The following is a 27,272-nucleotide window of genomic DNA, read 5'->3' on the forward strand; positions in this document are numbered from 1 at the left end:
CATAGTAACAAAGCCATGTCGAGTTCGCAAGGGAGCAAGCAGGTCTATTTGATCAGACGGTGTGGTTCTCAAGAGGTCTAGGACCTAGAGGATTTAAATACTTCGAGAGCAGTTCGAGAATTGCCTTCAAACAAAAGGGTTGAGACCTACATTTATGAGCACAAGGGTCTTACACTTGAGAAAAGCTGCAGTTCTTGCAGATGAGTTTGTGTTGACACATAACTACCTTCACAAACAAAGCACCCACAAACACAAACGAACAAACAAAGCACCCACAAACACAAACACAAACAAACAAAGCTACGCGACAAACACAAACACAAACACAAACACACAAACACAAACAAACAAAGCACCCACAGACACAAACAAACAAACAAAGCACCCACAGACACAAACAAACAAACAAAGCACCCACAGACACAAACAAACAAACAAAGCACCCACAGACACAAACACAAACAAACAAAGCACCCACAAACACAAACACAAACACAAACAAACAAAGACACACACAAACAAACAAACACAAACACAAACACAAACAAACAAAGCACCCACAAACACAAACACAAACACAAACAAACAAAGCACCCACAAACACAAACACAAACACAAACAAACAAAGCACCCACAAACACCCACAAACACAAACACAAACAAACAAAGCACCCACAGACACAAACACAAACAAACAAACAAAGCACCCACAAACACAAACAAAACAAAACCCACAACACAAACAAACAAACACAAAAACACAAACAAAACAAACAAAGCACCCACAGACACAAACACAAACAAACAAAGCACCCACAAACACAAACAAACAAACAAAACAAACAAAAGCACCAAACACAAACACAAACAAACAAACAAACACCTAACATCAAACACAATCTACACAAACAAACAAAGCACAAACACAAACACAAACAAAACAAACAAAAACACAAAACAAACAAAAACAAAACAAACAAACACAAACAAACAAAGCACCCACAAACACAAACAAACAAAGCTACGCGACAAATCAACCCAGAGAAGTCACCACCAAGGTTTCATCCCATTTCTACAGTATCCGTCTGCTTGTCATTACTGCCGTGGGAAAGGACACATTTTCTCTGTGTTGAAACAGAAAGGTTTCAGTCCATTTCTACTAGTGGAGGATTAGATTACATCTATCATCTATCATCCTAATGGAGGAGTAGATTACATCTATCATCTATCATCCTAATGGAGGAGTAGATTACATCTATCATCCTAATGGAGGAGTAGATTACATCTATCATCTATCATCCTAATGGAGGAGTAGATTACATCTATCATCCTAATGGAGGAGTAGATTACATCTATCATCCTAATGGAGGAGTAGATTACATCTATCATCTAATGGAGGAGTAGATTACATCTATCATCCTAATGGAGGAGTAGATTACATCTATCATCCTAATGGAGGAGTAGATTACATCTATCATCCTAATGGAGGAGTAGATTACATCTATCATCCTAATGGAGGTGTAGATTACATCTATCATCCTAATGGAGGAGTAGATTACATCTATCATCCTAATGGAGGAGTAGATTACATCTATCATCTATCATCCTAATGGAGGAGTAGATTACATCTATCATCCTAATGGAGGAGTAGATTACATCTATCATCTATCATCCTAATGGAGGAGTAGATTACATCTATCATCTATCATCCTAATGGAGGTGTAGATTACATCTATCATCCTAATGGAGGAGTAGATTACATCTATCATCTATCATCCTAATGGAGGAGTAGATTACATCTATCATCTATCATCCTAATGGAGGTGTAGATTACATCTATCATCCTAATGGAGGAGTAGATTACATCTATCATCTATCATCCTAATGGAGGTGTAGATTACATCTATCATCCTAATGGAGGAGTAGATTACATCTATCATCATCATCCTAATGGAGGTGTAGATTACATCTATCAGATTACATCTATCATCTATCATCCTAATGGAGGAGTAGATTACATCTATCATCCTAATGGAGGAGATTAGATTACATCTATCATCCTCTGGTCTAAAGTAATGCCCTCTATATAGGGAAAAGGGCCCTGGTCAAAAGTAGTCCTCTATATAGGGAATAGGGTGCCATTTGGGATGCAGACTCTGTAACAAGAGAGACTGGACAGACTGTTATAACCTCCCTGTTACATTGATGTGGACTGGACAGACTGTTATAACCTCCCTGTTGTTACATTGATGCGGACTGGACAGACTGTTATAACCTCCCTGTTACATTGATGTGGACTGGACAGACTGTTATAACCTTCCTGTTACATTGATGTGGACTGGACAGACTGTTATAACCTCCCTGTTACATTGATGTGGACTGGACAGACTGTTATAACCTTCCTGTTACATTGATGTGGACTGGACAGACTGTTATAACCTTCCTGTTGTTACATTGATGCGGACTGGACAGACTGTTATAACCTTCCTGTTGTTACATTGATGTGGACTGGACAGACTGTTATAACCTTCCTGTTACAATGATGTGGACTGGACAGACTGTTATAACCTCCCTGTTACATTGATGTGGACTGGACAGACTGTTATAACCTTCCTGTTACATTGATGTGGACTGGACAGACTGTTATAACCTTCCTGTTGCATTGATGTGGACTGGACAGACTGTTATAACCTTCCTGTTGTTACATTGATGTGGACTGGACAGACTGTTATAACCTTCCTGTTGTTACATTGATGTGGACTGGACAGACTGTTATAACCTCCCTGTTACATTGATGTGGACTGGACAGACGGGGAGGAGAGAGAAAGGAGGGGAGGAGAGAGAAAGGGGACGGGACGAGGGAGAGGGGGAGGGGAGGGGAGGAGAGAGAAAGGGGAGGGGAGGAGGGAGAGAGGGAGGGGAGGAGAGAGAAAGGGGAGGGAGGAGGGAGGGAGGGAGGGAGGGAGGGAGGGAGGGAGGGAGGGAGGGAGGGGAGGGGAGTAAGAGAGAGAGAGGGAGGGAGAGAGGGAGGGGAGGAGAGAGAAAGGGGAGAGGAGGAGGGAGGGAGGGAGGGAGGGAGGGAGGGAGGGAGGGAGGGAGGGAGGGAGGGGAGAAGAGAGAGAGAGGGAGGAGAGAGAGAGGGAGGGAGGGGAGGAGAGAGAAAGGAGAGGGTAGGAGGGAGAGAGGGAGGGAGAGAGGGAGGGGAGGAGAGAGAAAGGGGAGGGAGGGAGGGAGGGAGGGAGGGAGGGAGGGAGGGAGGGAGGGAGGGGAGAGAGAAAGGAGAGGGGAGTAAGAGAGAGAGAGAGGGAGGGAGGGGAGAAGAGAGAGAGAGAGGGAGGAGAGAGAGAGGGAGGGAGGGGAGGAGAGAGAAAGGAGAGGGGAGTAAGAGAGAGAGAGGGAGGGAGGGGAGAAGAGAGAGGGAGGGGAGAAGAGAGAAAGGGGAGGAGATGGAGAGAGGGAGGGGAGGAGGAAGAGAGGGAGGGGAGGACAGAGAGAGGAGAGGAGAGAGAAAGGGGAGAGAGAGGGTTGGAGAGAGAGATGGGTGGAGAGACAGAAAGGGGAGGAGAGGGGAAAGAGAGGGTTGGAGAGAGAGAGGGGTAGAGAGAGAGAACGGGAGGAGAGGAGATAGGGGTGGAGAGAGAGATGGAGATGGAGAGGAGAGAGGAATAGAGAGGGAGAGAGAGGGGAGGAGAGAGGGAGAAAGGGGAGGGAGGGTAGGATAGAGAGAGGGGTAGAGAGAGGGGTCGAGAGAGAGAAAGGGGAGGGGAGGAGAGAGAGAGGGAAATAGAAAAGGAATTGGGAGGGAGAGAGTGGAGGTCTCGTTCCCCTTTCTTCTCCCCTTTCTCTCTCCCCTCTTTCTCTCTCTCCTCCCCTCCCCTTCTCTCTCTCCTTCCTCCCCGGCTCTCTATCCTCCCCCTCTCTCTCCGCTTCTCCCCTATTTCTCTTTCCTCCCCTTCTTATCTCTCCTCCCCTTTCCCTCTCTCCTCCTCTTTTCTCTTACCTCCCCTCCCCTCTCTCTCCTCCCTCCCCTGTCTCTCCTCCCCTGTCTCTCCTCCCTCCCCTGTCTCTCCTCCCCTCTCTCTTTCCTCCTCTCCCTCCTTGTCTCTCTCTCTCCTCCCCTTTCCCTCTCTCCTCCTCTTTTCTTACCTCCCCTCCCCTCTCTCTCCTCCCTCCCCTGTCTCTCCTCCCCTCTCTCTTCCTCCCCTCCCTTTTCTCTCTCCTCCCCTTTCCCTCTCTCTCTCCCCTTTTCTCTTACCTCCACTCCCCTCTCTCTCCTCCCTCCCCTGTCTCTCCTCCCCTCTCTCATTCCTCCTCTCCCTTTTCTCTCTCTCCCCTCCCCTTTCCCTCTCTCCTCCCCTTTTCTCTTACCTCCCCTCCCCTCTCTCTCCTCCCTCCCCTGTCTCTCCTCCCCTCTCTCTTTCCTCCTCTCCCTTTTCTCTCTCCTCCCCTTTCCCTCTCTCCTCCTCTTTTCTCTTACCTCCCTCCCCTCTCTCCCCTCTTTCTCTCTCTCCTCCCCTCCCCTTCTCTCTCTCTTTCCTCCCCGGCTCTCTTTCCTCCCCCTCTCTCTCCTCTCCTCCCCTTTTTCTCTTTCCTCCCCTTCTTATCTCTCCTCCCCTTTCCCTCTCTCCTCCTCTTTTCTCTTACCTCCCCTCCCCTCTCTCTCCTCACTCCCCTGTCTCTCCTCCCCTCTCTCTTTCCTCCCCTCCCTTTTCTCTCTCCTCCCCTTTCCCTCTCTCCTCCTCTTTTCTCTTACCTCCCTCCCCTCTCTCTCCTCCCTCCCCTGTCTCTCCTCCCCTCTCTCTTTCCTCCCCTCCCTTTTCTCTCTCCTCCCCTTTCCCTCTCTCCTCCCCTTTTCTCTTACCTCCACTCCCCTCTCTCTCCTCCCTCCCCTGTCTCTCCTCCCCTCTCTCATTCCTCCTCTCCCTTTTCTCTCTCCTCCCCTTTCCCTCTCTCCTCCCCTTTTCTCTTACCTCCCCTCCCCTCTCTCTCCTCCCTCCCCTGTCTCTCCTCCCCTCTCTCTTTCCTCCTCTCCCTTTTCTCTCTCTCCCCTTTCCCTCTCTCCTCCTCTTTTCTCTTACCTCCCTCCCCTCTCTCCCCTCTTTCTCTCTCTCCTCCCCTCCCCTTCTCTCTCTCTTTCCTCCCCGGCTCTCTTTCCTCCCCCTCTCTCTCCTCTCCTCCCCTTTTCTCTTTCCTCCCCTTCTTATCTCTCCTCCCCTTTCCCTCTCTCCTCCTCTTTTCTCTTACCTCCCCTCCCCTCTCTCCTCACTCCCCTGTCTCTCCTCCCCTCTCTCTTTCCTCCCCTCCCTTTTCTCTCTCCTCCCCTTTCCCTCTCTCCTCCTCTTTTCTCTTACCTCCCCTCCCCTCTCTCTCCTCCCTCCCCTGTCTCTCCTCCCCTCTCTCTTTCCTCCCCTCCCTTTTCTCTCTCCTCCCCTTTCCCTCTCTCCTCCCCTTTTCTCTTACCTCCACTCCCCTCTCTCTCCTCCCTCCCCTGTCTCTCCTTCCCTCTCTCTTTCCTCCCCTCCCCTTTTTCTCTTTCCTCCCCTTCTTATCTCTCCTCCCCTTTCCCTCTCTCCTCCTCTTTTCTCTTACCTCCCCTCCCCTCTCTCTCCTCACTCCCCTGTCTCTCCTCCCCTCTCTCTTTCCTCCCTCCCTTTTCTCTCTCCTCCCCTTTCCCTCTCTCCTCCCCTTTTCTCTTACCTCCTCCCCTCTCTCTCCTCCCTCCCCTGTCTCTCCTCCCCTCTCTCTTTCCTCCCCTCCCTTTCTCTCTCTCCTCCCCTTTCCCTCTCTCCTCCCCTTTTCTCTTACCTCCACTCCCCTCTCTCTCCTCCCCTCTCTCTCTCTGGTGTCCATCTCCATCTTCTGTACATCTCTGCACTGCTTATAATTGTATTATGAAGTCCTTATGTCACAACCTTCAACTAATAATCTCTCTTTCCCTTGTTCTCTCTTTCCATTCCTCTCTTTTCTCCCTCCTCCACAGTGGATAGCCCTGGCCTCTCTGTTCTTCATCCTCGTGTCCATCTCCACCTTCTGCCTGGAGACCCACGAGTTCTTCAACCCCATCGTGAACCGCACCGAGCTGGAGCTGGTGGACAACGTGACGGTGGAGCATGTGTACCAGGAGACGGAGACGGTGGTCTATCTCACCTATATCGAGGGCGTCTGCGTGGTCTGGTTTACCTTTGAGTTCATGATGCGAGTCATATTCTGTCCGGACAAGATGGAGTTCATGAAGAAAGCTCTCAACGTTATCGACTTTGTGGCTATTTTACCGTTCTACCTGGAGGTCGGGCTGAGTGGGCTGTCTTCTAAAGCGGCTAAGGATGTTCTGGGGTTCCTGAGGGTGGTGAGGTTCGTCAGGATCCTGCGTATCTTCAAGCTGACCCGTCACTTCGTGGGCCTGAGGGTTCTGGGTCACACGTTACGGGCTAGCACCAATGAGTTCCTCCTCCTCATTATCTTCCTCGCCCTCGGAGTCCTCATCTTCGCCACGATGATCTACTACGCCGAACGGATGGGAGCGGACCCGACCGACCCGCGCGCCAGCGATCACACGCACTTCAAGAACATCCCCATCGGATTCTGGTGGGCCGTCGTTACCATGACGACCCTTGGCTACGGCGACATGTACCCCCAGACGTGGTCGGGGATGCTTGTCGGCGCGCTGTGCGCCCTGTCGGGTGTACTGACCATCGCCATGCCCGTCCCCGTGATCGTCAACAACTTTGGAATGTATTACTCCCTGGCCATGGCGAAGCAGAAGCTACCAAAGAAGAAGAACAAGCATATCCCGCGAGCACCCCAACCAGGATCACCCAACTACTGTAAGTCCAGCATCAACTCTCCTCCAACGCCCCATAAAGCACCGCTCCTTCCTGAAAGCCCGAACTTAGTCCACCCCGTTTTGGCTCTGGCTCAAAACATGGCTCTGACACACGACGACGTCTTTGAAGTACAGTTTCCAGGTAAGAAACCATGTTAGATGTCTATAGGCCGACAGTCTGTATTATAGACCACCATGATAGATGTCTATAGGCCGACAGTCTGTATTATAGACCACCATGATAGATGTCTATAGGCCGACAGTCTGTATTATAGACCACCATGATAGATGTCTATAGGCCGACAGTCTGTATTATAGACCACCATGATAGATGTCTATAGGCCGACAGTCTGTATTATAGACCACCATGATAGATGTCTATAGGCCGACAGTCTGTATTATAGACCACCATGATAGATGTCTATACTGGAGGCCGACAGTCTGTATTATAGACAACCATGACAGAAGTCTATAGACTGACAGTCTGTATTATAGGCCACCATGATAGATGTCTATAGGCCGACTGTCTGTATTATAGACCACCATGATAGATGTCTATACTGGAGGCCGACAGTCTGTATTATAGACCACCATGATAGAAGTCTATAGACTCACAGTCTGTATTATAGACCACCATGATAGATGTCTATAGGCCGACAGTCTGTATTATAGACCACCATGATAGAAGTCTATAGGCCGACAGTCTGTATTATAGACCACCATGATAGATGTCTATAGGCCGACAGTCTGTATTATAGACCACCATGATAGATGTCTATACTGGAGGCCGACAGTCTGTATTATAGACAACCATGACAGAAGTCTATAGACTGACAGTCTGTATTATAGACCACCATGATAGATGTCTATACTGGAGGCCGACAGTCTGTATTATAGACCACCATGATAGAAGTCTATACTGGAGGCCGACAGTCTGTATTATAGACCACCATGATAGAAGTCTATAGACTGACAGTCTGTATGATAGACCACCATGGTAGAAGTCTATAGGCCGACAGTCTGTATTATAGACCACCATGATAGATGTCTATAGGCCGACAGTCTGTGTTATAGACCAGCATGATAGATGTCTATAGACTGACAGTCTGTATTATAGACCACCATGATAGATGTCTATACTGGAGGCCAACAGTCTGTATTATAGACCACCATGATAGAAGTCTATAGGCTGACAGTCTGTACTATAGACCACCATGATAGATGTCTATAGGCCGACAGTCTGTATTATAGACCACCATGGTAGAAGTCTATAGACTGACAGTCTGTATTATAGACCACCATGATAGATGTCTATAGGCCGACAGTCTGTGTTATAGACCAGCATGATAGATGTCTATAGACTGACAGTCTGTATTATAGACCACCATGATAGATGTCTATACTGGAGGCCAACCGTCTGTATTATAGACCACCATGATAGAAGTCTATAGGCTGACAGTCTGTACTATAGACCACCATGATAGATGTCTATAGGCCGACAGTCTGTCTTATAGACCACCATGATAGATGTCTATAGGCCGACAGTCTGTATTATAGACCACCATGATAGATGTCTATAGGCCGACAGTCTGTATTATAGACCACCATTATAGATGTCTATAGGCCGACAGTCTGTGTTATAGACCACCATGATAGATGTCTATCGACTGACAGTCTGTATTATAGACCACCATGATAGATGTCTATAGGACGACAGTCTGTGTTATAGACCACCATGATAGATGTCTATACTGGAGGCCGACAGTCTGTATTATAGACCACAATTATTGATGTCTATAGGCCGACGGTCTAGGCCGACAGTCTGTGTTATAGACCACCATGATAGATGTCTATAGGCCGACAGTCTGTATTATAGACCACCATGGTAGAAGTCTATAGGCCGACAGTCTGTATTATAGACCACCATGATATAAGTCTATAGGCCGACAGTCTGTCTTATAGACCACCATGATAGATGTCTATAGGCTGACAGTCTGTATCTTAGACAACCATGATAGAATTCTATAGGCTGACAGTCTGTCTTATAGACCACCATGATAGATGTCTATAGGCTGACAGTCTGTCTTATAGACCACCATGATAGAAGTCTATAGGCCGACAGTCTGTCTTATAGACCACCATGATAGATGTCTATAGGCCGACAGTCTGTATTATAGACCACCATGATAGATGTCTATAGGCCGACAGTCTGTCTTATAGACCACCATGATAGATGTCTATAGGCTGACAGTCTGTATCTTAGACAACCATGATAGAATTCTATAGGCTGACAGTCTGTCTTATAGACCACCATGATAGATGTCTATACTGGAGGCTGACAGTCTGTCTTTTAGACCACCATGATAGATGTCTATAGGCCGACAGTCTGTCTTATAGACCACCATTATAGATGTGGATAGGCTGACAGTCTGTATTATAGACCACCATGATAGATGTCTATAGGCCGACAGTCTGTATTATAGACCACCATTATAGATGTGGATAGGCTGACAGTCTGTATTATAGACCACCATGATAGATGTCTATAGGCCGACAGTCTGTATTATAGACCACCGTTATAGATGTGGATAGGCCGACAGTCTGTATTATAGACCACCATGATAGAAGTCTATAGACTGACAGTCTGTATTATAGACCACCATGATAGATGTCTATAGACTGACAGTCTGTATTATAGACCACCATGATAGATGTCTATACTGGAGGCCGACAGTCTGTATTATAGACCCCCATGATAGAGGTCTATAGGCCGACAGTCTGTATTATAGACCACCATGATAGAAGTCTATAGGCCGACAGTCTGTATTATAGACCACCATGATAGATGTCTATACTGGAGGCCGACAGTCTGTCTTATAGACCACCATGATAGAAGTCTATAGGCCGACAGTCTGTATTATAGACCACCATGATAGATGTCTATACTGGAGGCCGACAGTCTGTCTTATAGACCACCATGATAGAAGTATATAGGCCGACAGTCTGTTTTATAGACCACCATGATAGATGTCTATAGGCTGACAGTCTGTATCTTAGACCACCATGATAGAATTCTATAGGCTGACAGTCTGTATCTTAGACCACCATGATATAATTCTATAGGCTGACAGTCTGTATCTTAGACCACCATGATAGAAGTCTATAGGCCGAAAGTCTGTCTTATAGACCACCATGATAGATGTCTATAGGCCGACAGTCTGTGTTATAGACCACCATGAAAGATGTCTATAGGCCGACAGTCTGTATTATAGACCACCATGATAGAAGTCTATAGGCCGACAGTCTGTATTATAGACCACCATGATAGATGTCTATAGGCCGACAGTCTGTATTATAGACCACCATGATAGATGTCTATAGGCCGACAGTCTGTATTATAGACCACCATTATAGATGTCTATAGGCCGACAGTCTGTGTTATAGACCACCATGATAGATGTCTATAGGCCGACAGTCTGTATTATAGACCACCATGATAGATGTCTATACTGGAGGCCGACAGTCTGTATTATAGACCACCATGATAGATGTCTATAGGCCGACAGTCTGTGTTATAGACCACCATGATAGATGTCTATACTGGAGGCCGACAGTCTGTATTATAGACCACAATTATAGATGTCTATAGGCCGACAGTCTGTGTTATAGACCACCATGATAGATGTCTATAGGCCGACAGTCTGTATTATAGACCACCATGGTAGAAGTCTATAGGCCGACAGTCTGTATTATAGACCACCATGATATAAGTCTATAGGCCGACAGTCTGTCTTATAGACCACCATGATAGATGTCTATAGGCTGACAGTCTGTATCTTAGACAACCATGATAGAATTCTATAGGCTGACAGTCTGTCTTATAGACCACCATGATAGATGTCTATAGGCCGACAGTCTGTCTTATAGACCACCATGACAGTGGTCTATAGGCTGACAGTCTGTCTTATAGACCACCATGATATAAGTCTATAGGCCGACAGTCTGTTTTATAGACTACCATGATAGATGTCTATAGGCCGACAGTCTGTATTATAGACCACCATGATAGATGTCTATACTGGAGGCCGACAGTCTGTCTTATAGACCACCATGATAGAAGTCTATAGGCCGACAGTCTGTATTATAGACCACCATGATATAAGTCTATAGGCCGACAGTCTGTCTTATAGACCACCATGATAGATGTCTATAGGCTGACAGTCTGTATCTTAGACCACCATGATAGAAGTCTATAGGCCGACAGTCTGTCTTATAGACCACCATGACAGAGGTCTATAGGCTGACAGTCTGTCTTATAGACCACCATGATAGAAGTCTATAGGCCGACAGTCTGTCTTATAGACCACCATGATAGATGTCTATAGGCCGACAGTCTGTATTATAGACCACCATGATAGATGTCTATAGGCCGACAGTCTGTCTTATAGACCACCATGATAGATGTCTATACTGGAGGCTGACAGTCTGTCTTTTAGACCACCATGATAGATGTCTATAGGCCGACAGTCTGTCTTATAGACCACCATTATAGATGTGGATAGGCTGACAGTCTGTATTATAGACCACCATGATAGATGTCTATAGGCCGACAGTCTGTATTATAGACCACCATTATAGATGTCTATAGGCCGACAGTCTGTATTATAGACCACCATGATAGAAGTCTATAGACTGACAGTCTGTATTATAGACCACCATGATAGATGTCTATAGACTGACAGTCTGTATTATAGACCACCATGATAGATGTCTATACTGGAGGCCGACAGTCTGTATTATAGACCCCCATGATAGATGTCTATAGGCCGACAGTCTGTATTATAGACCACCATGATAGAAGTCTATAGGCCGACAGTCTGTATTATAGACTACCATTATAGATGTGGATAGGCTGACAGTCTGTATTATAGACCACCATGATAGATGTCTATAGGCCGACAGTCTGTATTATAGACCACCATGATAGATGTGGATAGGCCGACAGTCTGTATTATAGACCACCATGATAGAAGTCTAAAGACTGACAGTCTGTATTATAGACCACCATGATAGATGTCTATAGACTGACAGTCTGTATTATAGACCACCATGATAGATGTCTATACTGGAGGCCGACAGTCTGTATTATAGACCCCATGATAGAGGTCTATAGGCCGACAGTCTGTATTATAGACCACCATGATAGAAGTCTATAGGCCGACAGTCTGTATTATAGACCACCATGATAGATGTCTATACTGGAGGCCGACAGTCTGTCTTATAGACCACCATGATAGAAGTCTATAGGCCGACAGTCTGTATTATAGACCACCATGATAGATGTCTATACTGGAGGCCGACAGTCTGTCTTATAGACCACCATGATAGATGTCTATAGGCCGACAGTCTGTATCTTAGACCACCATGATAGAATTCTATATGCTGACAGTCTGTATCTTAGACCACCATGATAGAATTCTATAGGCTGACAGTCTGTATCTTAGACCACCATGATAGAAGTCTATAGGCCGACAGTCTGTCTCATAGACCACCATGATAGATGTCTATAGGCCGACAGTCTGTATTATAGACCACCATGATAGATGTCTATAGGCCGACAGTCTGTATTATAGACAACACATTATAGATGTCTATAGGCTGACAGTCTGTATTATAGACCACCATGATAGATGTCTATAGGCCGACAGTCTGTATTATAGACCACCGTTATAGATGTGGATAGGCCGACAGTCTGTATTATAGACCACCATGATAGAAGTCTAAAGACTGACAGTCTGTATTATAGACCACCATGATAGATGTCTATAGACTGACAGTCTGTATTATAGACCACCATGATAGATGTCTATACTGGAGGCCGACAGTCTGTATTATAGACCCCCATGATAGAGGTCTATAGGCCGACAGTCTGTATTATAGACCACCATGATAGAAGTCTATAGGCCGACAGTCTGTATTATAGACTACCATTATAGATGTGGATAGGCTGACAGTCTGTATTATAGACCACCATGATAGATGTCTATAGGCCGACAGTCTGTATTATAGACCACCGTTATAGATGTCTATAGGCCGACAGTCTGTATTATAGACCACCATGATAGAAGTCTAAAGACTGACAGTCTGTATTATAGACCACCATGATAGATGTCTATAGACTGACAGTCTGTATTATAGACCACCATGATAGATGTCTATACTGGAGGCCGACAGTCTGTATTATAGACCACCATGATAGAGGTCTATAGGCCGACAGTCTGTATTATAGACCACCATGATAGAAGTCTATAGGCCGACAGTCTGTATTATAGACCACCATGATAGATGTCTATACTGGAGGCCGACAGTCTGTCTTATAGACCACCATGATAGAAGTCTATAGGCCGACAGTCTGTATTATAGACCACCATGATAGATGTCTATAGGCCGACAGTCTGTATTATAGACCACCATGATAGATGTCTATAGGCTGACAGTCTGTATCTTAGACCACCATGATAGAATTCTATATGCTGACAGTCTGTATCTTAGACCACCATGATAGAATTCTATAGGCTGACAGTCTGTATCTTAGACCACCATGATAGAAGTCTATAGGCCGACAGTCTGTCTCATAGACCACCATGATAGATGTCTATAGGCCGACAGTCTGTATTATAGACCACATGATAGATGTCTATAGGCCGACAGTCTGTATTATAGACAACCATGATAGATGTCTATATTGGAGGCCGACAGTCTGTGTTATAGACCACCATGAAAGATGTCTATAGGCCGACAGTCTGTGTTATAGACCACCATGAAAGATGTCTATAGGCCGACAGTCTGTATTATAGACCACCATTATAGATGTCTATAGGCCGACAGTCTGTGTTATAGACCACCATGATAGATGTCTATAGGCCGACAGTCTGTATTATAGACCACCATGATAGATGTCTATACTGGAGACCGACAGTCTGTATTATAGACCACCATGATAGATGTCTATAGGCCGACAGTCTGTGTTATAGACCACCATGATAGATGTCTATACTGGAGGCCGACAGTCTGTATTATAGACCACAATTATAGATGTCTATAGGCCGACAGTCTGTGTTATAGACCACCATGATAGATGTCTATAGGCCGACAGTCTGTATTATAGACCACCATGGTAGAAGTCTATAGGCCGACAGTCTGTATTATAGACCACCATGATATAAGTCTATAGGCCGACAGTCTGTCTTATAGACCACCATGATAGATGTCTATAGGCTGACAGTCTGTATCTTAGACAACCATGATAGAATTCTATAGGCTGACAGTCTGTCTTATAGACCACCATGATAGACGTCTATAGGCCGACAGTCTGTATTATAGACCACCATGATAGATGTCTATAGGCCGACAGTCTGTGTTATAGACCACCATGATAGATGTCTATACTGGAGGCCGACAGTCTGTATTATAGACCACAATTATAGATGTCTATAGGCCGACAGTCTGTATTATAGACCACCATGATAGATGTCTATACTGGAGGCCGACAGTATGTCTTATAGACCACCATGATAGAAGTCTATAGGCCGACAGTCTGTATTATAGACCACCATGATAGATGTCTATACTGGAGGCCGACAGTCTGTCTTATAGACCACCATGATAGAAGTATATAGGCCGACAGTCTGTTTTATAGACCACCATGATAGATGTCTATAGGCCGACAGTCTGTATTATAGACCACCATGAAAGATGTCTATAGGCCGACAGTCTGTATTATAGACCACCATGATAGAAGTCTATAGGCCGACAGTCTGTACTATAGACCACCATGATAGATGTCTATAGGCCGACAGTCTGTGTTATAGACCACCATGATAGATGTCTATAGGCCGACAGTCTGTGTTATAGACCACCATGAAAGATGTCTATAGGCCGACAGTCTGTATTATAGACCACCATGATAGAAGTCTATAGGCCGACAGTCTGTACTATAGACCACCATGATAGATGTCTATAGGCCGACAGTCTGTCTTATAGACCACCATGATAGATGTCTATAGGCCGACAGTCTGTATTATAGACCACCATGATAGATGTCTATAGGCCGACAGTCTGTATTATAGACCACCATTATAGATGTCTATAGGCCGACAGTCTGTGTTATAGACCACCATGATAGATGTCTATAGGCCGACAGTCTGTCTTATAGACCACCATGATAGATGTCTATAGGCCGACAGTCTGTATTATAGACCACCATGATAGATGTCTATAGGCCGACAGTCTGTATTATAGACCACCATGATAGATGTCTATAGGCCGACAGTCTGTTTTATAGACTACCATGATAGATGTCTATAGGCTGACAGTCTGTATCTTAGACCACCATGATAGAATTCTATAGGCTGACAGTCTGTATCTTAGACCACCATGATAGAATTCTATAGGCTGACAGTCTGTATCTTAGACCACCATGATAGAAGTCTATAGGCCGACAGTCTGTCTTATAGACCACCATGATAGATGTCTATAGGCCGACAGTCTGTATTATAGACCACATGATAGATGTCTATAGGCCGACAGTCTGTATTATAGACCACCATGATAGATGTCTATAGGCCGACAGTCTGTATTATAGACCACCATGATAGATGTCTATATTGGAGGCCGACAGTCTGTGTTATAGACCACCATGAAAGATGTCTATAGGCCGACAGTCTGTATTATAGACCACCATGATAGAAGTCTATAGGCCGACAGTCTGTGTTATAGACCACCATGATAGATGTCTATAGGCCGACAGTCTGTATTATAGACCACCATGGTAGAAGTCTATAGGCCGACAGTCTGTATTATAGACCACCATGATATAAGTCTATAGGCCGACAGTCTGTCTTATAGACCACCATGATAGAAGTCTATAGGCCGACAGTCTGTCTTATAGACCACCATGACAGAGGTCTATAGGCCGACAGTCTGTCTTATAGACCACCATGATAGATGTCTATACTGGAGGCTGACAGTCTGTCTTATAGACCACCATGATAGATGTCTATACTGGAGGCCGACAGTCTGTATTATAGACCACCATGATAGATGTCTATAGGCCGACAGTCTGTATTATAGACCACCATTATAGATGTGGATAAGCCGACAGTCTGTATTATAGACCACCATGATAGAAGTCTATAGACATACAGTCTGTATTATAGACCACCATGATAGATGTCTATAGACTGACAGTCTGTATTATAGACCACCATGATAGATGTCTATACTGGAGGCCGACAGTCTGTATTATAGACCCCCATGATAGAGGTCTATAGGCCGACAGTCTGTATTATAGACCACCATGATAGAAGTCTATAGGCCGACAGTCTGTATTATAGACCACCATGATAGATGTCTATACTGGAGGCCGACAGTCTGTCTTATAGACCACCATGATAGAAGTCTATAGGCCGACAGTCTGTATTATAGACCACTATGATAGATGTCTATACTGGAGGCCGACAGTCTGTCTTATAGACCACCATGATAGAAGTCTATAGGCTGACAGTCTGTATTATAGACCACCATGATAGATGTCTATACTGGAGGCCGACAGTCTGTCTTATAGACCACCATGATAGAAGTCTATAGGCCGACAGTCTGTATTATAGACCACCATGTTAGATGTCTATAGGCTGACAGTCTGTTTTATAGACCACCATGATAGATGTCTATAGGCTGACAGTCTGTATCTTAGACCACCATGATAGAATTCTATAGGCTGACAGTCTGTATCTTAGACCACCATGATAGAAGTCTATAGGCCGACAGTCTGTCTTATAGACCACCATGACAGAAGTCTATAGGCCGACAGTCTGTCTTATAGACCACCATGACAGCGGTCTATAGGCTGACAGTCTGTCTTATAGACCACCATGATAGATGTCTATAGGCCGACAGTCTGTATTATAGACCACCATGATAGATGTCTATAGGCCGACAGTCTGCCTTATAGACCACCATGATAAATGTCTATAGGCCGACAGTCTGTATTATAGACCACCATGATAGATGTCTATAGGCCGACAGTCTGTCTTATAGACCACCATGACAGAAGTCTATAGGCCGACAGTCTGTCTTATAGACCACCATGACAGCGGTCTATAGGCGGACAGTCTGCCTTAAAGACCACCATGATAGAAGTCTATAGGCCGACATTCTGTCTTATAGACCACCATGACAGAGATGTCTATAGGCTGACAGTCTGTCTTATAGACCACCATGATAGATGTCTATAGGCTGACAGTCTGTATTATAGACCACCATGATAGATGTCTATATTGGAGGCCGACAGTCTGTGTTATAGACCACCATGAAAGATGTCTATAGGCCAACAGTCTGTATTATAGACCACCATGATAGAAGTCTATAGGCCGACAGTCTGTACTATAGACCACCATGATAGATGTCTATAGGCCGACAGTCTGTCTTATAGACCACCATGATAGATGTCTATAGGCCGACAGTCTGTATTATAGACCACCATTATAGATGTCTATAGGCCGACAGTCTGTGTTATAGACCACCATGATAGATGTCTATAGGCCGACAGTCTGTATTATAGACCACCATGATAGATGTCTACTGGAGGCCGACAGTCTGTATTATAGACCACCATGATAGATGTCTATAGGCCGACAGTCTGTGTTATAGACCACCATGATAGATGTCTATACTGGAGGCCGACAGTCTGTATTATAGACCACAATTATAGATGTCTATAGGCCGACAGTCTGTGTTATAGACCACCATGATAGATGTCTATAGGCCGACAGTCTGTATTATAGACCACCATGGTAGAAGTCTATAGGCCGACAGTCTGTATTATAGACCACCATGATATAAGTCTATAGGCCGACAGTCTGTCTTATAGACCACCATGATAGATGTCTATAGGCTGACAGTCTGTATCTTAGACAACCATGATAGAATTCTATAGGCTGACAGTCTGTCTTATAGACCACCATGATAGACGTCTATAGGCCGACAGTCTGTATTATAGACCACCATGATAGATGTCTATAGGCCGACAGTCTGTCTTATAGACCACCATGATATAAGTCTATAGGCCGACAGTCTGTCTTATAGACCACCATGATAGATGTCTATAGGCCGACAGTCTGTATTATAGACCACCATGATAGATGTCTATACTGGAGGCCGACAGTCTGTCTTATAGACCACCATGATAGAAGTCTATAGGCCGACAGTCTGTATTATAGACCACCATGATAGATGTCTATACTGGAGGCCGACAGTCTGTCTTATAGACCACCATGATAGAAGTATATAGGCCGACAGTCTGTTTTATAGACCACCATGATAGATGTCTATAGGCTGACAGTCTGTATCTTAGACCACCATGATAGAATTCTATAGGCTGACAGTCTGTATCTTAGACCACCATGATAGAAGTCTATAGGCCGACAGTCTGTCTTATAGACCACCATGATAGATGTCTATAGGCCGACAGTCTGTATTATAGACCACATGATAGATGTCTATAGGCCGACAGTCTGTATTATAGACCACCATGATAGATGTCTATAGGCCGACAGTCTGTATTATAGACCACCATGATAGATGTCTATATTGGAGGCCGACAGTCTGTGTTATAGACCACCATGAAAGATGTCTATAGGCCGACAGTCTGTATTATAGACCACCATGATAGAAGTCTATAGGCCGACAGTCTGTACTATAGACCACCATGATAGATGTCTATAGGCCGACAGTCTGTCTTATAGACCACCATGATAGATGTCTATAGGCCGACAGTCTGTATTATAGACCACCATGATAGATGTCTATAGGCCGACAGTCTGTGTTATAGACCACCATGATAGATGTCTATACTGGAGGCCGACAGTCTGTATTATAGACCACAATTATAGATGTCTATAGGCCGACAGTCTGTGTTATAGACCACCATGATAGATGTCTATAGGCCGACAGTCTGTATTATAGACCACCATGGTAGAAGTCTATAGGCCGACAGTCTGTATTATAGACCACCATGATATAAGTCTATAGGCCGACAGTCTGTCTTATAGACCACCATGATAGAAGTCTATAGGCCGACAGTCTGTCTTATAGACCACCATGACAGAGGTCTATAGGCCGACAGTCTGTCTCATAGACCACCATGATAGATATCTATAGGCTGACAGTCTGTATCTTAGACCACCATGATAGAATTCTATAGGCTGACAGTCTGTATCTTAGACCACCATGATAGAAGTCTATAGGCCGACAGTCTGTCTTATAGACCACCATGATAGATGTCTATAGGCCGACAGTCTGTATTATAGACCACCATGATAGATGTCTATAGGCCGACAGTCTGTCTTATAGACCACCATGATAGATGTCTATAGGCCGACAGTCTGTATTATAGACCACCATGATAGATGTCTATAGGCCGACAGTCTGTGTTATAGACCACCATGATAGATGTCTATACTGGAGGCCGACAGTCTGTATTATAGACCACAATTATAGATGTCTATAGGCCGACAGTCTGTGTTATAGACCACCATGATAGATGTCTATAGGCCGACAGTCTGTATTATAGACCACCATGGTAGAAGTCTATAGGCCGACAGTCTGTATTATAGACCACCATATACCATAGTCTATAGGCCGACAGTCTGTCTTATAGACCACCATGATAGATGTCTATAGGCTGACAGTCTGTATCTTAGACAACCATGATAGAATTCTATAGGCTGACAGTCTGTCTTATAGACCACCATGATAGAAGCTATAGGCCGACAGTCTGTCTTATAGACCACCATGACAGAGGTCTATAGGCTGACAGTCTGTCTTATAGACCACCATGATAGAAGTCTATAGGCCGACAGTCTGTCTTATAGACCACCATGATAGATGTCTATAGGCCGACAGTCTGTATTATAGACCACCATGATATATAGACCACCATGATAGATGTCTATAGGCCGACAGTCTGTCTTATAGACCACCATGACAGTCTGTATCTATAGACCACCATGATAGATGTCTATAGGCCGACAGTCTGTCTTATAGACCACCATGATAGAAGTCTATAGGCCGACATTCTGTCTTATAGACCACCATGATAGAGGTCTATAGGCTGACAGTCTGTCTTATAGACCACCATGATAGATGTCTATAGGCTGACAGTCTGTATTATAGACCACCATGATAGATGTCTATAGGAGGCCGACAGTCTGTGTTATAGACCACCATGAAAGATGTCTATAGGCCGACAGTCTGTATTATAGACCACCATGATAGAAGTCTATAGGCCGACAGTCTGTACTATAGACCACCATGATAGATGTCTATAGGCCGACAGTCTGTCTTATAGACCACCATGATAGATGTCTATAGGCCGACAGTCTGTATTATAGACCACCATGATAGATGTCTATAGGCCGACAGTCTGTGTTATAGACCACCATGATAGATGTCTATAGGCCGACAGTCTGTATTATAGACCACCATGATAGATGTCTATACTGGAGGCCGACAGTCTGTATTATAGACCACCATGATAGATGTCTATAGGCCGACAGTCTGTGTTATAGACCACCATGATAGATGTCTATACTGGAGGCCGACAGTCTGTATTATAGACCACCATGATAGATGTCTATAGGCCGACAGTCTGTGTTATAGACCACCATGATAGATGTCTATAGGCCGACAGTCTGTATTATAGACCACCATGGTAGAAGTCTATAGGCCGACAGTCTGTATTATTATAGACCACCATGATATAAGTCTATAGGCCGACAGTCTGTCTTATAGACCACCATGATAGATGTCTATAGGCTGACAGTCTGTATCTTAGACCACCATGATAGAATTCTATAGGCTGACAGTCTGTCTTATAGACCACCATGATAGACGTCTATAGGCCGACAGTCTGTCTTATAGACCACCATGACAGAGGTCTATAGGCTGACAGTCTGTCTTATAGACCACCATGATATAAGTCTATAGGCCGACAGTCTGTCTTATAGACCACCATGATAGATGTCTATAGGCCGACAGTCTGTATTATAGACCACCATGATAGATGTCTATACTGGGCCGACAGTCTGTCTTATAGACCACCATGATAGAAGTCTATAGGCCGACAGTCTGTATTATAGACCACCATGATAGATGTCTATACTGGAGGCCGACAGTCTGTCTTATAGACCACCATGATAGAAGTCTAGGCCGACAGTCTGTTTTATAGACCACCATGATAGATGTCTATAGGCTGACAGTCTGTATCTTAGACCACCATGATAGAAGTCTATAGGCTGACAGTCTGTATCTTAGACCACCATGATAGAAGTCTATAGGCCGAAAGTCTGTCTTATAGACCACCATGATAGATGTCTATAGGCCGACAGTCTGTATTATAGACCACATGATAGATGTCTATAGGCCGACAGTCTGTATTATAGACCACCATGATAGATGTCTATATTGGAGGCCGACAGTCTGTGTTATAGACCACCATGAAAGATGTCTATAGGCCGACAGTCTGTATTATAGACCACCATGATAGAAGTCTATAGGCCGACAGTCTGTATAGACCACCATATAGACCACCATAATAGATGTCTATAGGCCGACAGTCTGTCTTATAGACCACCATGATAGATGTCTATAGGCCGACAGTCTGTATTATAGACCACCATGATAGATGTCTATAGGAGTCCGACAGTCTGTATTATAGACCACAATTATAGATGTCTATAGGCCGACAGTCTGTGTTATAGACCACCATGATAGATGTCTATAGGCCGACAGTCTGTATTATAGACCACCATGGTAGAAGTCTATAGGCCGACAGTCTGTATTATAGACCACCATATAAGATGTCTATAGGCCGACAGTCTGTCTTATAGACCACCATGATAGATGTCTATAGGCTGACAGTCTGTATCTATAGACCACCATGATAGAATTCTATAGGCTGACAGTCTGTCTTATAGACCACCATGATAGAAGTCTATAGGCCGACAGTCTGTCTTATAGACCACCATGACAGATGTCTATAGGCTGACAGTCTGTCTTATAGACCACCATGATAGATGTCTATAGGCTGACAGTCTGTCTTATAGACCACCATGATAGATGTCTATAGGCCGACAGTCTGTATTATAGACCACCATGATAGATGTCTATAGGCCGACAGTCTGTCTTATAGACCACCATGATAGATGTCTATAGGCTGACAGTCTGTCTTATAGACCACCATGATAGATGTCTATGTCTATACCACCATGATAGATGTCTATACTGGAGGCCGACAGTCTGTATTATAGACCACCATGATAGATGTCTATAGGCCGACAGTCTGTATTATAGACCACCATTATAGATGTCTATAGGCCGACAGTCTGTATTATAGACCACCATGATAGAAGTCTATAGACTGACAGTCTGTATCTATAGACCACCATGATAGATGTCTATAGACTGACAGTCTGTATTATAGACCACCATGATAGATGTCTATACTGGAGGCCGACAGTCTGTATTATAGACCCCCATGATAGAGGAAGTCTATAGGCCGACAGTCTGTATTATAGACCACCATGATAGAAGTCTATAGGCCGACAGTCTGTATTATAGACCACCATGATAGATGTCTATAGGCCGACAGTCTGTCTTATAGACCACCATGATAGATGTCTATAGGCCGACAGTCTGTGTTATAGACCACCATGATAGATGTCTATACTGGAGGCCGACAGTCTGTATTATAGACCACAATTATAGATGTCTATAGGCCGACAGTCTGTGTTATAGACCACCATGATAGATGTCTATAGGCCGACAGTCTGTATTATAGACCACCATGGTAGAAGTCTATAGGCCGACAGTCTGTATTATAGACCACCATATAAGTCTATAGGCCGACAGTCTGTCTTATAGACCACCATGATAGATGTCTATAGGCTGACAGTCTGTATCTTAGACAACCATGATAGAATTCTATAGGCTGACAGTCTGTCTTATAGACCACCATGATAGAAGTCTATAGGCCGACAGTCTGTCTTATAGACCACCATGACAGAGGTCTATAGGCTGACAGTCTGTCTTATAGACCACCATGATAGAAGTCTATAGGCCGACAGTCTGTCTTATAGACCACCATGATAGAAGTCTATAGGCCGACAGTCTGTCTTATAGACCACCATGACAGAGGTCTATAGGCCGACAGTCTGTCTTATAGACCACCATGATAGATGTCTATACTGGAGGCTGACAGTCTGTCTTATAGACCACCATGATAGATGTCTATACTGGAGGCCGACAGTCTGTATTATAGACCACCATGATAGATGTCTATAGGCTGACAGTCTGTATTATAGACCACCATTATAGATGTGGATAGGCCGACAGTCTGTATTATAGACCACCATGATAGAAGTCTATAGACTGACAGTCTGTATTATAGACCACCATGATAGATGTCTATAGACTGACAGTCTGTATTATAGACCACCATGATAGATGTCTATACTGGAGGCCGACAGTCTGTATTATAGACCCCCATGATAGAGGTCTATAGGCCGACAGTCTGTATTATAGACCACCATGATAGAAGTCTATAGGCCGACAGTTTGTATTATAGACCACCATGATAGATGTCTATACTGGAGGCCGACAGTCTGTCTTATAGACCACCATGATAGAAGTCTATAGGCCGACAGTCTGTATTATAGACCACTATGATAGATGTCTATACTGGAGGCCGACAGTCTGTCTTATAGACCACCATGATAGAAGTCTATAGGCTGACAGTCTGTATTATAGACCACCATGATAGATGTCTATACTGGAGGCCGACAGTCTGTCTTATAGACCACCATGATAGAAGTCTATAGGCCGACAGTCTGTATTATAGACCACCATGTTAGATGTCTATAGGCTGACAGTCTGTTTTATAGACCACCATGATAGATTTCTATAGGCTGACAGTCTGTATCTTAGACCACCATGATAGAAGTCTATAGGCCGACAGTCTGTCTTATAGACCACCATGACAGAAGTCTATAGGCCGACAGTCTGTCTTATAGACCACCATGACAGCGGTCTATAGGCTGACAGTCTGTCTTATAGACCACCATGATAGATGTCTATAGGCCGACAGTCTGTATTATAGACCACCATGATAGATGTCTATAGGCCGACAGTCTGCCTTATAGACCACCATGACAGAGGTCTATAGGCCGACAGTCTGTCTTATAGACCACCATGATAGATGTCTATAGGCCGACAGTCTGTATTATAGACCACCATGATAGAAATCTATAGGCCGACAGTCTGTCTTATAGACCACCATGACAGCGGTCTATAGGCTGACAGTCTGTCTTATAGACCACCATGATAGATGTCTTTCTAACCTGTAAACTAAAGGGGGACAGTCTTCTCTCTTCTCTCTTCTCTGTCCTCTTCCTCTCTTCTCTGTCCTCTTCTTCGCTTCTCTGTCCTCTTCCTCTCTTCTCTGTACTCTTCCTCTCTTCTCTGTCCTCTTCCTCTCTTCTATGTACTCTTGCTCTCTTCTCTGTTCTCTTCCTCTCTTATCTGTTCTCTGTTCTCTTCCTCTCTTCTCTGTTCTCTTCCTCTCTTCTCTGTTCTCTTCCTCTCTTCTCTGTCCTCTTCCTCTCTCCTCTGTCCTCTTCCTCTCTTCTCTGTCCTCTTCCTCTCTTCTCTGTTCTCTGTTCTTTTCCTCTCTTCTCTGTTCTCTTCCTCTCTTCTCTGTCCTCTTCCTCTGTTCTCTGTTCTCTTCCCCTCTTCTCTGTTTTCTTCCTCTCTTCTCTCTTCTCTGTCCTCTTCCTCTCTTATCTGTTCTCTGTTCTCAACTGTCCTGCAACTTCCCATCATCGTTCTGCTGTCTCACTGTTTGTCTGTAAACGCCCTCCCTCTCCTGTCTCAATCAGATGACTCAGCCACATCCGATTTAAACAAATTAATCTCTCATTCAAGGATCAATAAGCTGTATGACTTACAGATTGAGACTCTGAGAAAGGGAGTAAAGAGGGAGATATGGAGTATGACCATGAGTAATGCACCAGTTCGCAATACCACGGCCCTAATGGTACCCTGTTCCCTATAGTCCAGTGGGCCCTGGTCAGAATCATTGCACTATGTATGGAATATGGTATCATTTAGGACGTAGCCCACGACTCAGTGCCGCCTTCCTAGAACTCACACCCTTCCTAGAACTCACACCCTTCCCAGAACTCACACCCTTTCCAGAACTCACACCCTTTCCAGAACTCACACCCTTTCCAGAACTCACACCCTTCCTAGAACTCACACCCTTCCTAGAACTCACACCCTTCCTAGAACTCACACCCTTCCTAGAACTCACACCCTTCCTAGAACTCACACCCTTCCCAGAACTCACACCCTTCCCAGAACTCACACCCTTCCCAGAACTCACACCCTCCTTCCCAGAACTCACACCCTTCCTAGAACTCACACCCTTCCCAGAACTCACACCCTTCCTAGGTACTCACACCCTTCCCAGAACTCACACCCTTCCTAGGTACTCACACCCCCTTCCATAACTCACACCCTTCCTAGAACTCACACCCTTCCTAGAACTCACACCCTTCCCAGAACTCACACCCCCTAGAACTCACACCCTTCCTAGAACTCACACCCTTCCTAGAACTCACACCCTTCCCAGAACTCACACCTTCCCAGAACTCACACCCTTCCCAGAACTCACACCCTTCCCAGAACTCACACCCTTCCCAGAACTCACACCCTTCCCAGAACTCACAACCTTCCTAGAACTCACACCCTTCCTAGAACTCACACCCTTCCTAGAACTCACACCCTTCCTAGAACTCACACCCTTCCCAGAACTCACACCCTTCCCAGAACTCACACCCTTCCCAGAACTCACACCCTTCCTAGAACTCACACCCTTCCCAGAACTCACACCCTTCCCAGAACTCACACCCTTCCTAGAACTCACACCCATCCCATAACTCACACCCTTCCGAACTCACCCTTCCTAGAACTCACACCTTCCCAGAACTCACACCCTTCTCAGAACTCACACCTTCCTAGAGCTCACACCCTTCCTAGAACTCACACCTTTCCTAGAACTCACACCCTTCCCAGAACTCACACCCTTCCCAGAACTCACACCCTTCCTAGAACTCACACCCTTCCCTTCCTAGAACTCACACCCTTCCCAGAACTCACACCCTTCCTAGAACTCACACCCTTCCTAGAACTCACACCCTTCCTAGAACTCACACCCTTCCTAGAACTCACACCCTTCCTAGAACTCACACCCTTCCTAGAACTCACACCCTTCCCAGAACTCACACCCTTCCTAGAACTCACACCCTTCCTAGAACTCACACCCTTCCCAGAACTCACACCCTTCCCAGAACTCACACCCTTCCTAGAACTCACACCCTTCCCAGAACTCACACCCTTCCTAGAACTCACACCCTTCCTAGAACTCACACCCTTCCTAGAACTCACACCTTCCTAGAACTCACACCCTTCCTAGAACTCACACCCTTCCTAGAACTCACACCCTTCCTAGAACTCACACCCTTCCTAGAACTCACACCCTTCCTAGAACTCACACCCTTCCCAGAACTCACACCCTTCCCAGAACTCACACCCTTCCCAGAACTCACACCCTTCCTAGAACTCACACCCTTCCTAGAACTCACACCCTTCCTAGAACTCACACCCTTCCTAGAACTCACACCCTTCCTAGAACTCACACCCTTCCCAGAACTCACACCCTTCCCAGAACTCACACCCTTCCCAGAACTCACACCCTTCCTAGAACTCACACCCTTCCCAGAACTCACACCCTTCCCAGAACTCACACCCTTCTCCAGAACTCACACCCTTCCCAGAACTCACACCCTTCCCAGAACTCACACCCACTCACACCCTTTCCTAGAACTCACACCCTTCCCAGAACTCACACCCTTCCCAGAACTCACACCCTTCCCAGAACTCACACCCTTCCCAGAACTCACACCCTTCCTAGGTACTCACACCCTTCCCAGAACTCACACCCTTCCTAGAACTCACACCCATCCCATAACTCACACCCTTCCCAGAACTCACACCCTTCCAAGAACTCACACCCTTCCCAGAACTCACACCTTTCCTAGAACTCACCCTTCCTAGAACTCACACCCTTCCCAGAACTCACACCCTTCCCAGAACTCACACCCTTCCTAGAACTCACACCCTTCCTAGAACTCACACCCTTCCCAGAACTCACACCCTTCCTAGAACTCACACCCTTCCTAGAACTCACACCCTTCCCAGAACTCACACCCTTCCTAGAACTCACACCCTTCCTAGAACTCACACCCTTCCTTGAACTCACACCCTTCCTAGA

The 27,272-nt window shown here is 45.3% G+C and overlaps 1 protein-coding gene across 3 annotated transcripts in view; it reads left to right on the plus strand.

The window, feature by feature from the left end:
• The window catches only part of kcnc1b (potassium voltage-gated channel, Shaw-related subfamily, member 1b), a 75,692-nt gene that overhangs the window by 21,703 nt on the left and 26,717 nt on the right, over positions 1–27,272 (plus strand). For 2 of the 3 annotated variants that reach the window (XM_052480968.1, XM_052480967.1), the window contains exon 2: positions 5,981–6,965. In XM_052480968.1, coding sequence (XP_052336928.1) covers positions 5,981–6,965 — 985 coding nt within the window. The remainder of the gene's footprint in view (positions 1–5,980; positions 6,966–27,272) is intronic. The other variant, XM_052480969.1, reaches the window with a different exon arrangement.

The sequence above is a fragment of the Oncorhynchus keta genome, chromosome 26 (genome assembly GCF_023373465.1).
Source record: "Oncorhynchus keta strain PuntledgeMale-10-30-2019 chromosome 26, Oket_V2, whole genome shotgun sequence".
In the NCBI taxonomy this organism is placed as follows: Eukaryota; Metazoa; Chordata; class Actinopteri; order Salmoniformes; family Salmonidae; genus Oncorhynchus; species Oncorhynchus keta.